The sequence below is a fragment of the Pinus tabuliformis genome, chromosome Q, assembly GCF_031772625.1.
Source record: "Pinus tabuliformis cultivar Carrire ecotype Pingquan chromosome Q, CPIR1, whole genome shotgun sequence".
NCBI classification, from domain to species: Eukaryota; Viridiplantae; Streptophyta; class Pinopsida; order Pinales; family Pinaceae; genus Pinus; species Pinus tabuliformis.
The window spans coordinates 1,000,077,110-1,000,092,041 of NC_142296.1; the positions used below are offsets into that span (position 1 = coordinate 1,000,077,110).

The 14,932-nt window shown below is 38.2% G+C and overlaps 1 protein-coding gene across 7 annotated transcripts in view; it reads left to right on the forward strand.

The window, feature by feature from the left end:
- LOC149222850 (putative cyclin-T1-1) overlaps positions 1-14,932 on the forward strand; it is a 138,260-nt gene that overhangs the window by 75,284 nt on the left and 48,044 nt on the right. For 6 of the 7 annotated variants that reach the window (XR_016249446.1, XM_089385650.1, XM_089385646.1 and 3 more), the window contains one exon: positions 63-238. Coding sequence is in view for 6 of the 7 variants with exons in the window: in XM_089385650.1 (XP_089241776.1) it covers positions 63-238 (176 nt within the window). In the remaining variant the exon portion in view is untranslated. Of the gene's footprint in view, positions 1-62; positions 265-14,932 lie in introns of all 7 variants that reach the window. The other variant, XM_089385651.1, reaches the window with a different exon arrangement.

The following is a 14,932-nucleotide window of genomic DNA, read 5'->3' on the forward strand; positions in this document are numbered from 1 at the left end:
CAATTCTTTTCATGAAACTTATGTCATTTTTCAATTGGTTGAGATTTCCACTTCTCTTGCAGGATTGGTTTGAGCAGTATAAACAAGAAGTTCTCCAGGCCGAACAATTATTACTCACCACTTTAGATTTTGAACTTACTGTTCAGCATCCATACAATCCTCTAATGTCGGTCTTCAACAAGATAGGACTTACCCAAACTGTTCTTGTAAACGTGGCGTGGAACTTGGTCAGTGAAGGGTAAGCTCATTAAATCAGGATTTCTGGTAGGTTATTAAAGGATCAAGTGCACTAGTGTTCTTTTTTTGATTGAGATTTGAGTTGCAAAGATGATGATGTTTATAACTTTATCAATATAATGGTTGAACATAGAAGAGTGATATAAACATTCCATCTCTTTAAATAAAGAACTGTTAAGGATGTGATTATATACAATGTGATATGCTTTTCAATTTTGAGAAAATCAAGGTGAATCAAAAGGGGGTAAAAATTATTAAATTGGAACATTGCAAGATGCCATTTAGTTTTTTGTTTTTCAGAATTCATGCTCTTATTTATGCATTGCTTTCTCTATTTTTCTGTATGTTCATGTTCTGCATGGTTCTCTGCTTGATTCTTTTTGTTATGCTGCTTTCTTTCTTAGGCCCCTTGTTCCTGGCAATATACAGAACACTTGATATGGACATATACACCAGATATTATTTTTGAGTCCCATTGACCTATTATTATGGTTTTACATTAGACATGAATTGAGTTAAATTATCTCATCGTTTAATGCCATGGCTGTGTAACAAACGAAGTTTGTATACGCAACAGAGAGATTCAGAATATCTGAAATATAAAAGTATCCATCATAGGATATATATATATATATATATATATATATATATATGTTTGAATACAAAAGAGATATGAGACGATTGATTGTTATAAATGAGGTCCTGCTTATATACCTAGGTAGGTGCCCCTTCATGAATGGTCATGTCCTTAGAGACATGCCTCTTCATAAACTAATTATTAATTAATTAACTATTACTATGATTATTTATTTATTTGTATTATTTTTATATAAGTTATATTCATAACATTGCCTTCACCTTTAGAAAAACTTTGTCCTCAAAGATTATTGATGAGAAAGCTTAATATCTTTTTTTGTCTCGCAATGTCTCTTCGTCTCCTTAACTTGTGTAACTACCATTTATGATGATACTATTATGTAAAAATTGTTTAGTGTAATTTTAGGTTGATTAGACGAAAGGGAATGATCATAAGATCATGCCCTTTCTCGAAAGGTTGCCCATGGTGGTATATAGGCCAGGGACCCTCATTGTAAACAATCATAATTCAAGTTATTAATAAAAAATATATGTTTTTTTTTTATGTCAATTAATGGGCTCTTCGCTCCATCTAGTATCAGAGCCATTTTGACTCTCTGGACAATTCTCGCTACACAGGTCACTGTTTCGCTTGCATCTATCGTTTCACGTCTCTCCTCTTTCACCATTTGTCCTCCCTACTCCCCAACTCGCCTGCGGTTATCGTCTCCATTATTCCCACTCACTGTTTAGTCTACAAACCTCCACATGCCCTATGTTGAACGCCTCTATCGAACCACTACTCCCCCCACTTTTTCTTCTGCCTGGTGTTTTCACCCGGTTCCAGGTGTCTACCTGTTTGCTCCGACCGCTGTTCCCCCTGTCGTCATTGACCAATGCCGTTCTCCATTTCTTTGTTCCTGACCATCGTGTATGTGTGTTGTGACTTGTCCCCCGTTCATGCCCCCTGTTAGTGGTAGATACTAATAAATTCGTATATTATATGGTAATTCAAACTATTTATTATATAGTTGAATTTATCATATAATTAAATTATAATATAGTCCAATAAATATATAATTATTTAAGAAAAATAAAAAAATAAAATATATTTTTATTATTGAAAAAGACAAAAAAAGGGCCAAGTTAAAACAAGAAGGTTAAGCTGGATAAATATATACCACCACATACCCGATCGATGTCACCATTAATGACGATGAACGATTTTAATAAAAAAATGATAGATTTGGAGAATAAGGTCACAGAACATTCTAATGAAATCAAGGAGCTCTAGGACACAACGAAGAGAGTAGAGAATCAACTTGAGCAGAATCATAATGAATTTAAAAAGGATCATGCAATCCTTTCAAATAAGGTGGATCGTTATCATAATGCAACGCCAATAGCTCATAATCAAGCAATGACGATGCTGAGTTGTATTTGTGAAAAGTTGAAAATTACTCTTGACTAAATATTAAATACCCCAGAATAACGAAGCTACTCAACATCTAGATTCTTCAAATACATCAAATTCATCATACTCACATCAGAACCCTGAGTCTTCAAAAGCATCCTCCATGCCCAATCAACAAAATAGTAACACGAATTTTAAAAATATGCAGAGCTGGAATCAATACTCAAATATGCAACTCTCGAATCAATACCCCTTCTTCACCGCACCAGTTGCTACATATCAACGAAGGGAAAAGCTTGAGCTCTCCAAATTTGACGGTGACGAGAAATACAGTGTTGCATGGTTCAATAAAGCAGAAGAATTTTTCGAGATTTACGGTATTGACAATGATGATAAAATGATCAGGGATGCATCCATGCAAATGGAAGGCGAAGCATATAATTGGTATATGTGGTGGAAGAAGATGACACTTGTTATTAGTTGGAAGAAATTTAAAAATGTATTCTTTAAGAGGTTACAAGGTGTCAAAGAAGAGTTCTTCTCAGCACTCACCAGGCTACAACAAAAAGGAGATGTGGACGGATACACTAGAGAATGGGAAACTCTAGCCACAAGACTACCTGGATTATCAGAGACTTGTCTCATTCAATCATATACCACAAGACTTAAACCACATCTCTAGGCTGATCTTGAGCTTCATGACATCACTTCTATAGAAGAAGCAAGACAGAAAGCAAAAGCTACAGAAAAGAATTTCGAAAGGATGCAGTGGCCGAAAGTTGAAAGAGTATATTTGAGACGAAGATTTCCTCACATTGCTAACACGGATAATACAAAATATGTTCCACCACATCTTTGTTAAGGAGAAAAAACTAATTTGGAAATGCAAAGAATGAGGGAAGGTAAGTGCAAATGCTGTGGCGAAAAATGGGATCCTAAACATAAATGTGCTAAGGGAAAAGAGACCAAGAACCTGTGTACATGCAAAGCAACCAATGATTCAGACAGTGAAGAATCAAACATAGAAGAAGTTGAAGATTCTCCACAATTTTCTCCAGAACCAGATAACGAAATATTCCGCAAGTATCATGATCGGCCATGACAGGTATATATCTCAGCCCCAGACATTAAAGTTAAAGGGACATATCAAAAAGAGCAATGTAATGGTTCTAATAGATACCGACAACACCCATAACTTTTTGGACTCAAATATGGCGAAAAGGCTCAACATTTTCGCATATCCCATGCCCAACATGAAATTGATGGTAGCTGATGGAAAGAAAATTGAAAAAGTAGGGAAATGCCATAAAGTCAAATTATAGATTCATGACTACAATCTATAATCTCCATTCTTCACTGTACCATTAGGAGGAGTGGATGTGGTCCTAGGTATCCAATGGCTACGAACCCTTGGTACTTGCTCTGCCAACCATTAAAAGCAATTTATAAAGTTTAGATGGGAAGGGCATAAATGCAAGTTATTTGGGTTCCAACCCCTCAGAATCAAATTATATCGTCATCCCAGATGATGAAGTTGATCCGGAAGGGAGCACCAACATATGTAGTGCAATGTCATCAGATGGAGATGTTAGCTCCAAGATTGGTGAGCGAAGAACCAGCTGAAGTTCAAAAATTGATTCAAAAACACAAAAAGGTGTTCCAAGATCTTCCTATGAAGATGTCGCTTGAAAGAGAAAATGAGCATATCATCGAAGTCAAATCAGGGTCAAACCCTGTCAATATCAAACTGTATAGATATCCACATCATCAAAAAACTGAAATCGAAATATTAGTCCAAGATCTTTTGAAATGTGGAATAATCTCAAAAAGTAAAAGTCCTTATGTTGCTCCAGTGGTTTTAGTCCAAAAGGATGGATCCTTTAGACTATGTGTAGATTATGGAGGACTGAACAAGGTAACGATTAATAATAAGTTTCTGATTCCCTTTATAGATGAAATGTTAGATGAACTTCATGGTGCCCAATACTTTTCAAAATTGGACTTGAGATCGGGATACTACGAGATTAGAATAAGGCTAGACGACGTAGCAAAAATTGCTTTTCGAACGCATGAAGGTCATTATGAATTTAAGGTAATGCCCTTCAGATTAACAAATGCTCTGACAACCTTCCAAGCCACCATGAATGAGGTATTTTGTTCGTATCTAAGGAAGTTTGTGTTAGTGTTCTTTGACGTTATTTTAATCTATAGTAAAACATGGAAAGAACATCTACAACATTTGGAGCAAGTTTTCACCATATCAAAAGAACACTACTTCTATGCAAAGATGTTCAAGTGCATCTTCAGAAAAGAAGCAGAGTACCTTAGATACATAATATCCAAGAAAGGAGTAAAAGAAGATCCTAATAAGATCAAGGCTATTAAAGAATGGCTTAAACCAGTTAACATCTTCAAGTTAAGAGGATTCTTAGGGTTGATTGGGTACTATCAAAGGTTTATTAAGAACTATGCCCATGTAACCACACCCATGATGAATCGTCTAAAGAAGAACTCATTTCGTTGGGATGATGAAGCAGAAAAGTGTTTTGAAGACTTGAAGAGAATTATGTCTAATGCACCTGTATTGGCAACTCCAAACCTTTGAAAACCATTTGTAATTGAATGTGACGCTTCAGGTCTTGGCATAAGAGCAGTATTAATGTAGGATGGTCACCCAATCACGTTTGAAAGCAAGAAGCTCAACAAGAAAGAATGTCTTAAGTCCACATATAACAAGGAAATGCTTGCCATTATGCACACATTATGTAATATCCCAAATTTTATAAGCCAATCGAAATATTACACATTTTGACAATTTTTGGAATTAGCCACAATTTTGGGTATTTTGGCTTAGGAGAGGAAAAAAATAGATTTCTTAGTGGGTTGTGGGAGCCACGCACCAAAGGAATATGGACTCCCTTAGGGAAACACACTTGTGGAGAGAGAAGGAAGGCATGCTAGTGGAGAATGGGGCCCATGAGGAAAGGAAGAGGGCAACAAGCATAAATAGAAGAGGAGGGACCATCATTTGGAAGCTTTTATCAATCTGAAAATTATACTATTGTTTGTTTGTGCTGTTGAGCCAAGTCAACATTGTGCTGCTCAGTGCACGAGGTTTCCGAGGGGAAACCTCAACTCCTTCAGTGGACTCCGAGTGCCACCCTAGGGGAGCCATAGCTACACTTGTGAGCTGATCCGGGAGAATTCTACAAGTGATATCGAACTGTTCTTGGGGCATTCTGGACGCAGAAGGGAAATACGCACACCTTGGGAGAGGGAGCTAAAGAACCGTTTTGGCACTGAGTTTTGGGGACACACTACTTTGGTATTTTGTAGCCATTTTGTGGGAGTTAGGTGGGCTGAACCAATGGCTATTCCTTAGGCCAAAATTCTTCTTCTAGTGCACACGCAGAGGCAGTGGGTTTGCACAGTTCCTTGGGGAGAGACTTAGTTGTGGGAGGATTGGCTAGGGGTTTGAAGTTGAGATTTTCCAGGAGGCATAAGGGGAATTTTGGGGAACATTCCTCAGCATTTGGGGGCTCATTTGTAGTAGATTTCTTGGTGGTACAATTTTCCAGCGGATGGAAGGGCTCACTCTAATTGGGGGCAAATTTGGAAGGTTGGAACTAGGCCCAACCCTTTCTGGGTTTATTGAGGAGAGGCCAAGATTAATTTTGCAGAATTTTCTGAGCACTTATGAGGGCAGAATTCCTAGTTCCACTCAGCAGCCAACAACATAAATTGATAGAGGAGGGTGCAGTTTATTCCAGAACCATTTCCACCACTTGGGTTCATGAGACATTTCTGTGTTTGGTTGAGTAGGTGGAGTAGCGCACGTGGCTAATTTCTCAAAACTTTTGGAGCAGTCGAGGGTCCAACCAACATCTTCCTTCGCCAACAGTTGCAATTATCCAAGGCCAGCGTAGAAATAGAATGGGAAGTACTTCCTAGCAGTTGGGCAACATACTTTCTCACTTGGGGTTGTTAAGCTTGCTTTAGCAAGCCCAGGTGCACACACTCCATTTAAATTTTTACTTTCCACTTGCACATATATAGTAGAATGGCTCAGTTCTGCACATTTCTTGGCTGAATTCATGGGTCACTGCATGTTGGATTTTATGTGTTGCATGTGTATTATTTTTTGTTTATTGTCGTATTCCTAAAGGAATTTTACAGTGGTACCAGAGCCATAATCTTTGCTTAGCTTGTGGGAAACCCTTCATTCTATGACAAGACCAGAATAAAAAGCTAAGAAATCATGGGATCCAAAGAAAGATTAAAATCAAACAACATGGCAGTAACCTTGAATGAGGTGATTAGGATGCAACAAATGATGATTGATGTTGGGGAGTAGTTGATTCATTCCGCAACTGGGAATCAGGACCATTCTCAATTATACAACTAACCCAATACGCCCCAATTATTGGGTCATGGCATTCAGGCATCCCTCTCTTTTTGGGATTTATGTAAACTAAGAGGCATGCACAAATCAGTGGGGATTCAGTGGAATTATGTAGGGATGATAAGGATTAGGGCAAAAGATGAGAGAGTAGTTGAAGGGACCATGGTTGGCAAGGAGACAGTGGAGCATACACCGTTCATGAGACACCATCCCTTGTGGAGGTATCCATTGATGAGGTATCCCGGGTTGTGATCAAGTTCTCAGGTGATAGTAGCGCACCACATGTTGATGAGGTTTCGGGGGACATCTCCACTGATGATGAGGCACTGATAGGTATAGAGGCATCCAAATCTATGATAGAGTTTCCGAACCATAGTCACCTACAACTGACTAGTGAGCATGTCTTGCGTGTTGGGTTGTCTATGGAGGTATCCATTGATGAGGTATCCTGGGTTGTGATCAAGTTCTCAGGTGATAGTAGCGCACCACATGTTGATGAGATGTCGGGGGACATCTCCAGTGTTGCCAGGGGGACACATATGCGTCCCCTAATTTTTATGTCTAATATTTTTTTTTAAACATTAAAAATTAAAAAAAATACAAATTTAAATATATGAAAAAATGAAACTATATTAAAACTTAATTTAAAAAATATATATATTATATTAAAATTTAGAACTTAAAAAAAATTAAAAACAATAACAAAAAAAAGTATATTAAAACTTAAAACTTAATATTTATTAATATTATTTAGTACTTTTTGAGAAATTTACTAGTATTTCATTGCTCAGTGCTTTCTATGTTTACTTTTAGTTTAGTATTCTATGGCTATTTTAGACTTCAACATAATGTCATTGTCATTGTCATATGATGAATTTACTTTTTATCGTTTTTGAAAATTTGATGTGCATTGCATAATTTCAATTGTCAAATGATGAATTTAGATGGAACATTGCATAATGTCAAATGATGGATTCAATTTAGTAATTTACTTTTAGATTTACAATGCAGAAATGTCAAATGATCATTGGTAGTTCATAAATTATAATTATTAAGATTTTCTATTTAGTTATTGACATATTTTTGGGATTTTATTTTTATATATTAAATTTTTAATAATTTATAATTTTATAATCTATATGACTTTGACGTCTCCCCGTTTCCCGAAAATTCCCTAAATTTTGGGGTTGCTTATATACGTCCCCCTTGTGCATATCCTTGCTCCTGTGTTTCCCTATCTCAGAAACTCAGTGGAACATTGAGTTTTCAGTATGTGTTTGCGCTCCAAACATTGTATTGGCACATTATCGAGAGGGCGGATGGCAGACCCAGTGGTGATAGTTGGCAGGACCAGGAGGGACCCACATACATAGAGTCGATTGCGAGTATTAGATACCCATCTATTGCTTGCATTCAGGGGGTAGCTATTTGGCACATGTGGCTTCCAGCGGTTATTGGTACTATCTGGGGAAGCTCATGCAGGACGGACTACATCCCCATAGGGATTGGGTTGTATTTTCAGGAGTTTACTCTTGGAGTGCATGGGATGGACTACTCGGTAGGGCAACTTCTTGGGGAGTTGGACAGAGCCCTGCATTATCATGATGCTCTACTTCTTGAAAGAACGTAGAGGGTTCTTGGTACCTACACCTGGCTGGATAGTGGGTGGAGCAAGGGGTGCTCCACATTGAGCAGGGTGGCTCAGGATCTTGGTATTGAGGGATTCCTTTGTGACAGGATAGTGCATGGGACAAGGATAACTCAGCAACACATTTGGGACCCCAGTATTATTTGCAGTGACTGTTTGGGCTATCAGATAGTGGGGACGCTTGTTCAGGCATTGCTTGGGGACAAGCAATTTTTGGCGGGGAGGACTGTAATATCCCCAATTTTCCTAAGCCACTTAGGAAATATTACACTTTTTGACAATTTTGGAATTAGCCACAATTTTGGGTATTTTGACTTAGGAGAGGAAAAAAATCGAATTCTTGGTGGGTTGTGGGGGCCACACACCAAAGGAATACACACTCCCTTAGGGAAACACACTTGTGGAGAGAGAAGGAAGGAGAAGGAAGGTGTGCTAGTGGAGAATGGGGCCCACGAGGAAAGGAAGAGGGCAACAAGCATAAATAGAAGAGGAGGGACCATCATTTGGGAGCTTTTATCAATCTGAAAATTATACTATTGTTTGCTTGAGCTGTTGAGCCAAGTCAACATTGTGTTGTTCAACACACGAGGTTTTCAAGGGGAAATTTCAACTCCTTCTTTGTTGGACTCCGAATGCCATGTTAGGGGAGCCATATCTACACTTGTGAGCTGATTTGGGAGAATTCTACAAGTGATATCGAACTGTTCTTGGGGCATTTTGGACGCAGAAGGGAAATATGCACACCTTGGGAGAGGGAGCTACAAAACCGTTTTGGCACTGAGCTTTTGGGGTCACATTACTTTGGTATTTTGTAGTTGTTTTGTGGGAGTTTGGTGGGCTGAACCAATGGCTATTTCTAGGCTGAAATTCTTCTTCTAGTGCACACGCAGAGGCAGTCTCATTGGGTCTCCGCAGTTCCTTGAGGAGAGACTTAGTTGTGGGAGGATTGGCTGGGGGTTTTGAGCTGAGATTTTCCAAGAGGCATAAGGGGAATTTTGGGGAACAAATTTCAACATTGGCGGGCTCATTTGTAGCAGATTTCTGTGTGGTACGAATTTTCCAGCAGGGGGAAGGGCTCACTCTAACTGGGGGTAAATTGGAAGGTTGGAACTAGGACCAACCCTTTTTGGGTTTTTCTGGGTTTATTGAGGAGAGGACAAGATTAATTTTTCAGAATTTTCTGAGCACTTATGAGGGAAAAATTCATAGTTCCACTCAACAGCCAGCGACATAAATTGATAGATGAGGGCACAATTTATTCCAGGGCCATTTCCATCACTTGGGTTCGTGAGACATTCCTGGGTTTGGTTGAGCATGTGGAGTAACGCATGTGGCTAATTTCTTGGAATTTTTGGAGAACTTTAGAGGGTCCAAACAACATCTTTCTTCCTGCTAGCAGTTGCATTTTTCTAGGGTCAACCCAAAAATAGAAGGGGAAGTACTTTCTCACTTGGGGTTGTTAAACTTGATCAACCCTTTCTGGGTTTATTGATGATAAGCCAAGATTAATTTTGTAGAATTTTCTGAGCACTTATGAGGGAAAAATTCCTAGTTCCACTCAACAGCCAACAACATAAATTGATAGATGAGGGCGCAGTTTATTCCAGGGCCATTTCCACCACTTGTGTTCGTGAGACATTTCTGGGTTGGGTTGAGCAGGTGGAGTAACGTATGTGGCTAATTCTCAGAATTTTTGGAGCACTCTAGAGGGTCCAAACAACATCTTCCTTCCAGCTAGCAATTGCATTTTTCCATGGCCAGTCCAAAAATACAAGGGGAAGTACTTCCTAGTAGTTGGGCAACATACTTTCTCACCTGGGGTTGTCAAACTTGCTTTAGCAAGCCCAGGTGCACACATTCCTTTTAGATTTGTACTTTCCACTTGCATATATATAATAAAATGGCTCAATTCTGTGCATTTCTTGGCTAAATTCGTGGGTCACTTACTTCATGTTGAATTTTATGAGTTGCATGTGTATTTTGGTTTGTTTATCATCATATTTCCTAAGTAGGAATATTACACATTAGCTAAGTGGAGACAATATCTCTTGGGAAGTAAGTTCTTAATTTGAACAGACCATAATAGTCTTCAACACCCCTTCCAGCAGAAAACGCTATCTATAGAACAACAAAAGTGGATTGAAAAAATTGCCGCCTTCAACATGGATATATTACATAAGGAAGGGAAAGACAACATAGTAGCTGATGCTTTGTCTAGGAATGACGAAGAATCGTCATTACGTGCAATCTCTGTTGCTATTCTAGAATGGCTTAATGAAATTCAAAGTGAGTATGCAAAAGATCCAGAAACAAGTGCTATAATCAATAACCCTCCTCAGAATTCAAGATTTGAATGGAAAAACGATATTCTGTGGTACAAGGGGAGAATTTACCTAAGTCCAAATTCTAAATTTAAAGCCAAAGTTCTCAAAGAGTCCCATGACTCACTGTCAGCTGGACATGTAGGTTTCTTTAAAACCTACTATAACGCATGCCAGTGTTTTTTCTAGAAAGGAATGAGTAATGACATTCAAAAATATGTAGTAGAATGTGATCATTTGGAAAGGAATAGAAGTGAAAGCATCAAGACCCCTGGCCTACTCCATCCCTTGAATATTCCTAATCAAAAGTGGGAAGAAGTATCAATGGATTTTATTGAGGGATTACCCATGTCAGAGGAGAAGGACAAAATTCTCGTAGTAGTCGATAGACTCACAAAATATGCATACTTTATGGGAATCAAACAATCAGATTTAGCCAAAGAGATTGCTGAGATGTTTTGTTAAAATGTCTACAAATTACATGGTTTTCCCAAAGTTATTGTTAGTGATAGAGACGCCAAATTTAAGGGAATTTATGGAAGGAACTCTTCAAACATGTTGGGACATACCTCAACATGAGTTCAGCATATCATCCTCAAACAGATGGACAAACCGAGACCGTTAATAAATGCTTAGAAGCTTACCTTTGTTGTTATGCAATAGATAAGCAAAATAAGTGGGCTTAGTGGTTACACCTCACTGAGTGGTGGTACAATTCAATGTATCACACTTTCGCAAAAATGACCCCATTTCAAGCTTTGTACGGCTATGAACCTCCTAAATGGAAGGACTTGGCCTTCACCGAAACTAGAGTTCTGACAGTTAAAGACCAGTTGGAAGAGACCCAAAAAATCCTTCAAGCATTGAAAGAAAATCTAAGTATTGCAAGGAATCACATGAAACAACAAGCTGACCAACATAGATCGGAAAGAGAATTTGAAGTTGGAGAGTGGGTATTTGTTAAGCTTCAACCCTACAAACAAGCATCCCTAAAGCAGAAGGGAAAAAACAAGTTGGCACCGAAATTATATGGACTGTACTAGATCAATAAAAAGATCATCCAGGTAGCATATAGTTTAAGACTTCTTGATAATAGTCGAGTTCACAATGTTTTTCATGTATCTTATCTCAAAAAAGCGTTGGGCAAACACCAATTGACACAAACTAACCTGCCAATGTTAGATGATGAAGGCAAGCTCATTCTAGAATCGAAGGGAATCATCACCACCAAGAAGAAGAAGTTACGTTCATGAGTATTTAAAGAATACCTTATCATGTGGAAGAATGTACCAGAAGAAGAAGCCTCTTGGGAAACAAAATCATTTCACCAAAAACACTCGTCGCTACGTGTGCTTTGAGGACAAAGCATCTTTTCAAGAGGGAGGCAATGTTATGAAAAAATTATTTAGTGTAATTTTAGGTTGCTTAGACAAAAGGGCACGATCATAAGATCATGCCCTTTCCCGAAAGGGTACCCATGGCGGTATATAAGCCAGGGACCCTCATTGTAAATAATCATCATTCAATTTATTAATAAAAAATACATGTTTTTCTGTTAATTAATGGGCTGTTTGCTCCAGATACAAGACGATATGAACTCTTGAGTGTGGTACAAAATTTTTCGTAATGTAAAACTAATTAACCATCCAAAATAAATCTTTCGCTGAATCTTGCGATTACTGAAAACTTGGGATGAATTGTTATCACAAGACTGGATTATGGTGATATTGATGTTCTTGGGAACATAAGTCACTTGTTCCTGGTTTGGGAATACAAACTGGTTGAGATGATTGCTTTTATAATATGGACGATGATAAGGGGTTCTTGTGCTTTGATCTACTCTTAATCTGTTTGTGGTGATTTCTTGGTTTATTGGAGGTATCCGATTTCTTTCAAATACAGAGGTCGCTTGATTAATTGCGAGATCTTCATTTACAATTTCCATTGTTAGAATTGCAACTTCTGAGTACGTCTTCATTTCAACTGGTTTATCCTCTTCTTGAGTTGTGATATTGACTAGATTGGTATTTGTTCGTTTATCTTCAACTTTGACTGTTATGGTTGGAGACTTCAATACTTCTTCTTTAGTAAGTTGTTCTAACTTGTCTTTCAACAACTTCTTGTCACTTTTAAGCTTCTTTATTTGTATAAGAATGTTTTGATTATGGTTCCTTAGACACGAAAGTTGTTCATTTTTTGAACTGTTGACTTTATTCTTAGTGTCCTCTTCATCTTTTAAACTTTGGATTTGTTCTAATAATTTTTTATTAAGGTTCTTTAAATGTAAATTTTCCTCTTCTTGGTTTGATAAGTGCTTCTTGAGTTCCTTATTTGTAACCTTAATCTTCTTTACTTGTGATATTCCCACTTAGCATTTTGCTAAGTGAAATACCAATTTTGATCATTTTTGCTATATTGCACGATTACACTTAGGACATGTGGGTTTAGAGGTCCCACACATGATTTTTGGCTTAGAACACAACCAAATAGTAGAGTTGGAGGAAATATTGCAGCCTCAGTGGAGCGTGGGGGCCACCTCATGAGTATTTCGGCCCACATGGGAAGTACGCTTTTATTGGAGCGGATTTGGTGTGGGAAGTTCAAGCTGGGCCCACATGGGAATTTTGGAGGCATCTTGACAAAAGGAGGAAGAGACAATCATTTGCTCATTCATTCATCATTTGCAATACTGTCTTTTGACAAGAGCACGCTTGAGTTGAAGCCAAGCCTGCAAGTGCTGTTTAGCACATGAGTGTCTCCGAGTGGAGATCTCAACCCTTGGAGATCGGTGGACTTCGAGTGCTAGCCCAAGGAGGGAGTTTCATCTTGTCATTTCGTACCAGCAGCAGGAGGACCGATTTCAGGGAGAGGATTCAACTACAACAGTTCATGGTGGAGGCACTTCGGGAGTTGGAGGAGTGAGGTGTGGTTGAGGCTGAAACTTGGAGAGAAGGTCGAGGAAATATTTTTGTGAGGATTGCAGCTATTTTGGAGGCCATTTACAACATGATTTACAGGTGGGTTGAATCACCCAACAGCTGAGCCATTGAGGGGAAATAGGGCCGAATTTTCGAAGTCAATCATTGGCCAAATTCTTCATGGGTTATTTTGGGCATTTGGTGGAGAGGTCAAGATTAATTTCACAAAATTTTCTGAGCACCGAAAAGGGCCCTAGCAACAATTTTATTCAACCAACAACGTATTTTTGGGCACCTTCAGTGCAGAGCTAGAGCATCGTAATAACATATTGGAGAGGGGTGACTTATTTATCATTTGGGGCTTGCTAGCTTGCCTTGAGCAAGCCCAGGTGCATTCCTTCCATCACCACATTGTACACCCTTTATTTATCAATAAAAGAGCTCAGCAACACAGTTTTTGGTGCATGTTCATGATCTGATTGTGTGTTCACTATTTTATGGATGTTTGTCTATGTTTGCTTTGTATATTTACTGTAAATCTTCCTTAGGAATATTACATGACTTGTGCAAGGAATTTTTCATTGTGGTCCTCGAGGCGAGAAATTTCTTCATCCTTTTCCATTACGTCCTTGTAATTCATATTAGCAAGAACTTTATATTGCTGTTGTAATGCTTTCTTTGTAAGGTCCCCAATTTACATAATTTAATGGAACTGCTACTCAGAAAAAGCCCTAATTTTCTGTTAATAGAATTTAACAAAATTTGTTATTCAGATTAAACAGAGAATTCAAATTCAAATTATTCATTTGATAGTACTTAATTCTATATGATGGTGTTTTTGGCGGTTGCTATGGCGTTCTATGGCTGAAGATTTGCCCTGTTGCGGCTCTTGCTCCCGCTACGTTACCAAAACAACTGAAACCTCCCTGCCAAACTGGGCACACCTTCGGTACCCAGCTACAAATATTTCAAATTCGTGGTACTCTGGCCCCTGTGCCCAAAACTTCAAGAACAATTGAGCTTAGGATGCCTTCTATCAATAACACTGTGAGAATTTCCTACTGTCTCTCTATCAATTACCCAAAATTTCTCCTCCGTCTTCCTCTGTATCAGAATCCCCCCCACCTTCTACAATGCTTTACCTCCTCTTATACTGGGAAGTTACTCCACCGCTTCGAATTGGATAACTTCAAAAGTTTGTGGAAGCGGTTGCCGACTCCATAACATTACTTCCTTTCCTATCCTTTTTATTACGTTACGTGGCTTTTGCATATTTTAAGTTATACTTTTTTCTATAATGTTATGGCCCTATTTTAACTCATACTTTAATACATAGACATACTTTCTTTATATGTTAATTTCTTTTTATTTTATATAGAGTTTCTTTTGTTAGAATATTAATATATATGTAATAAT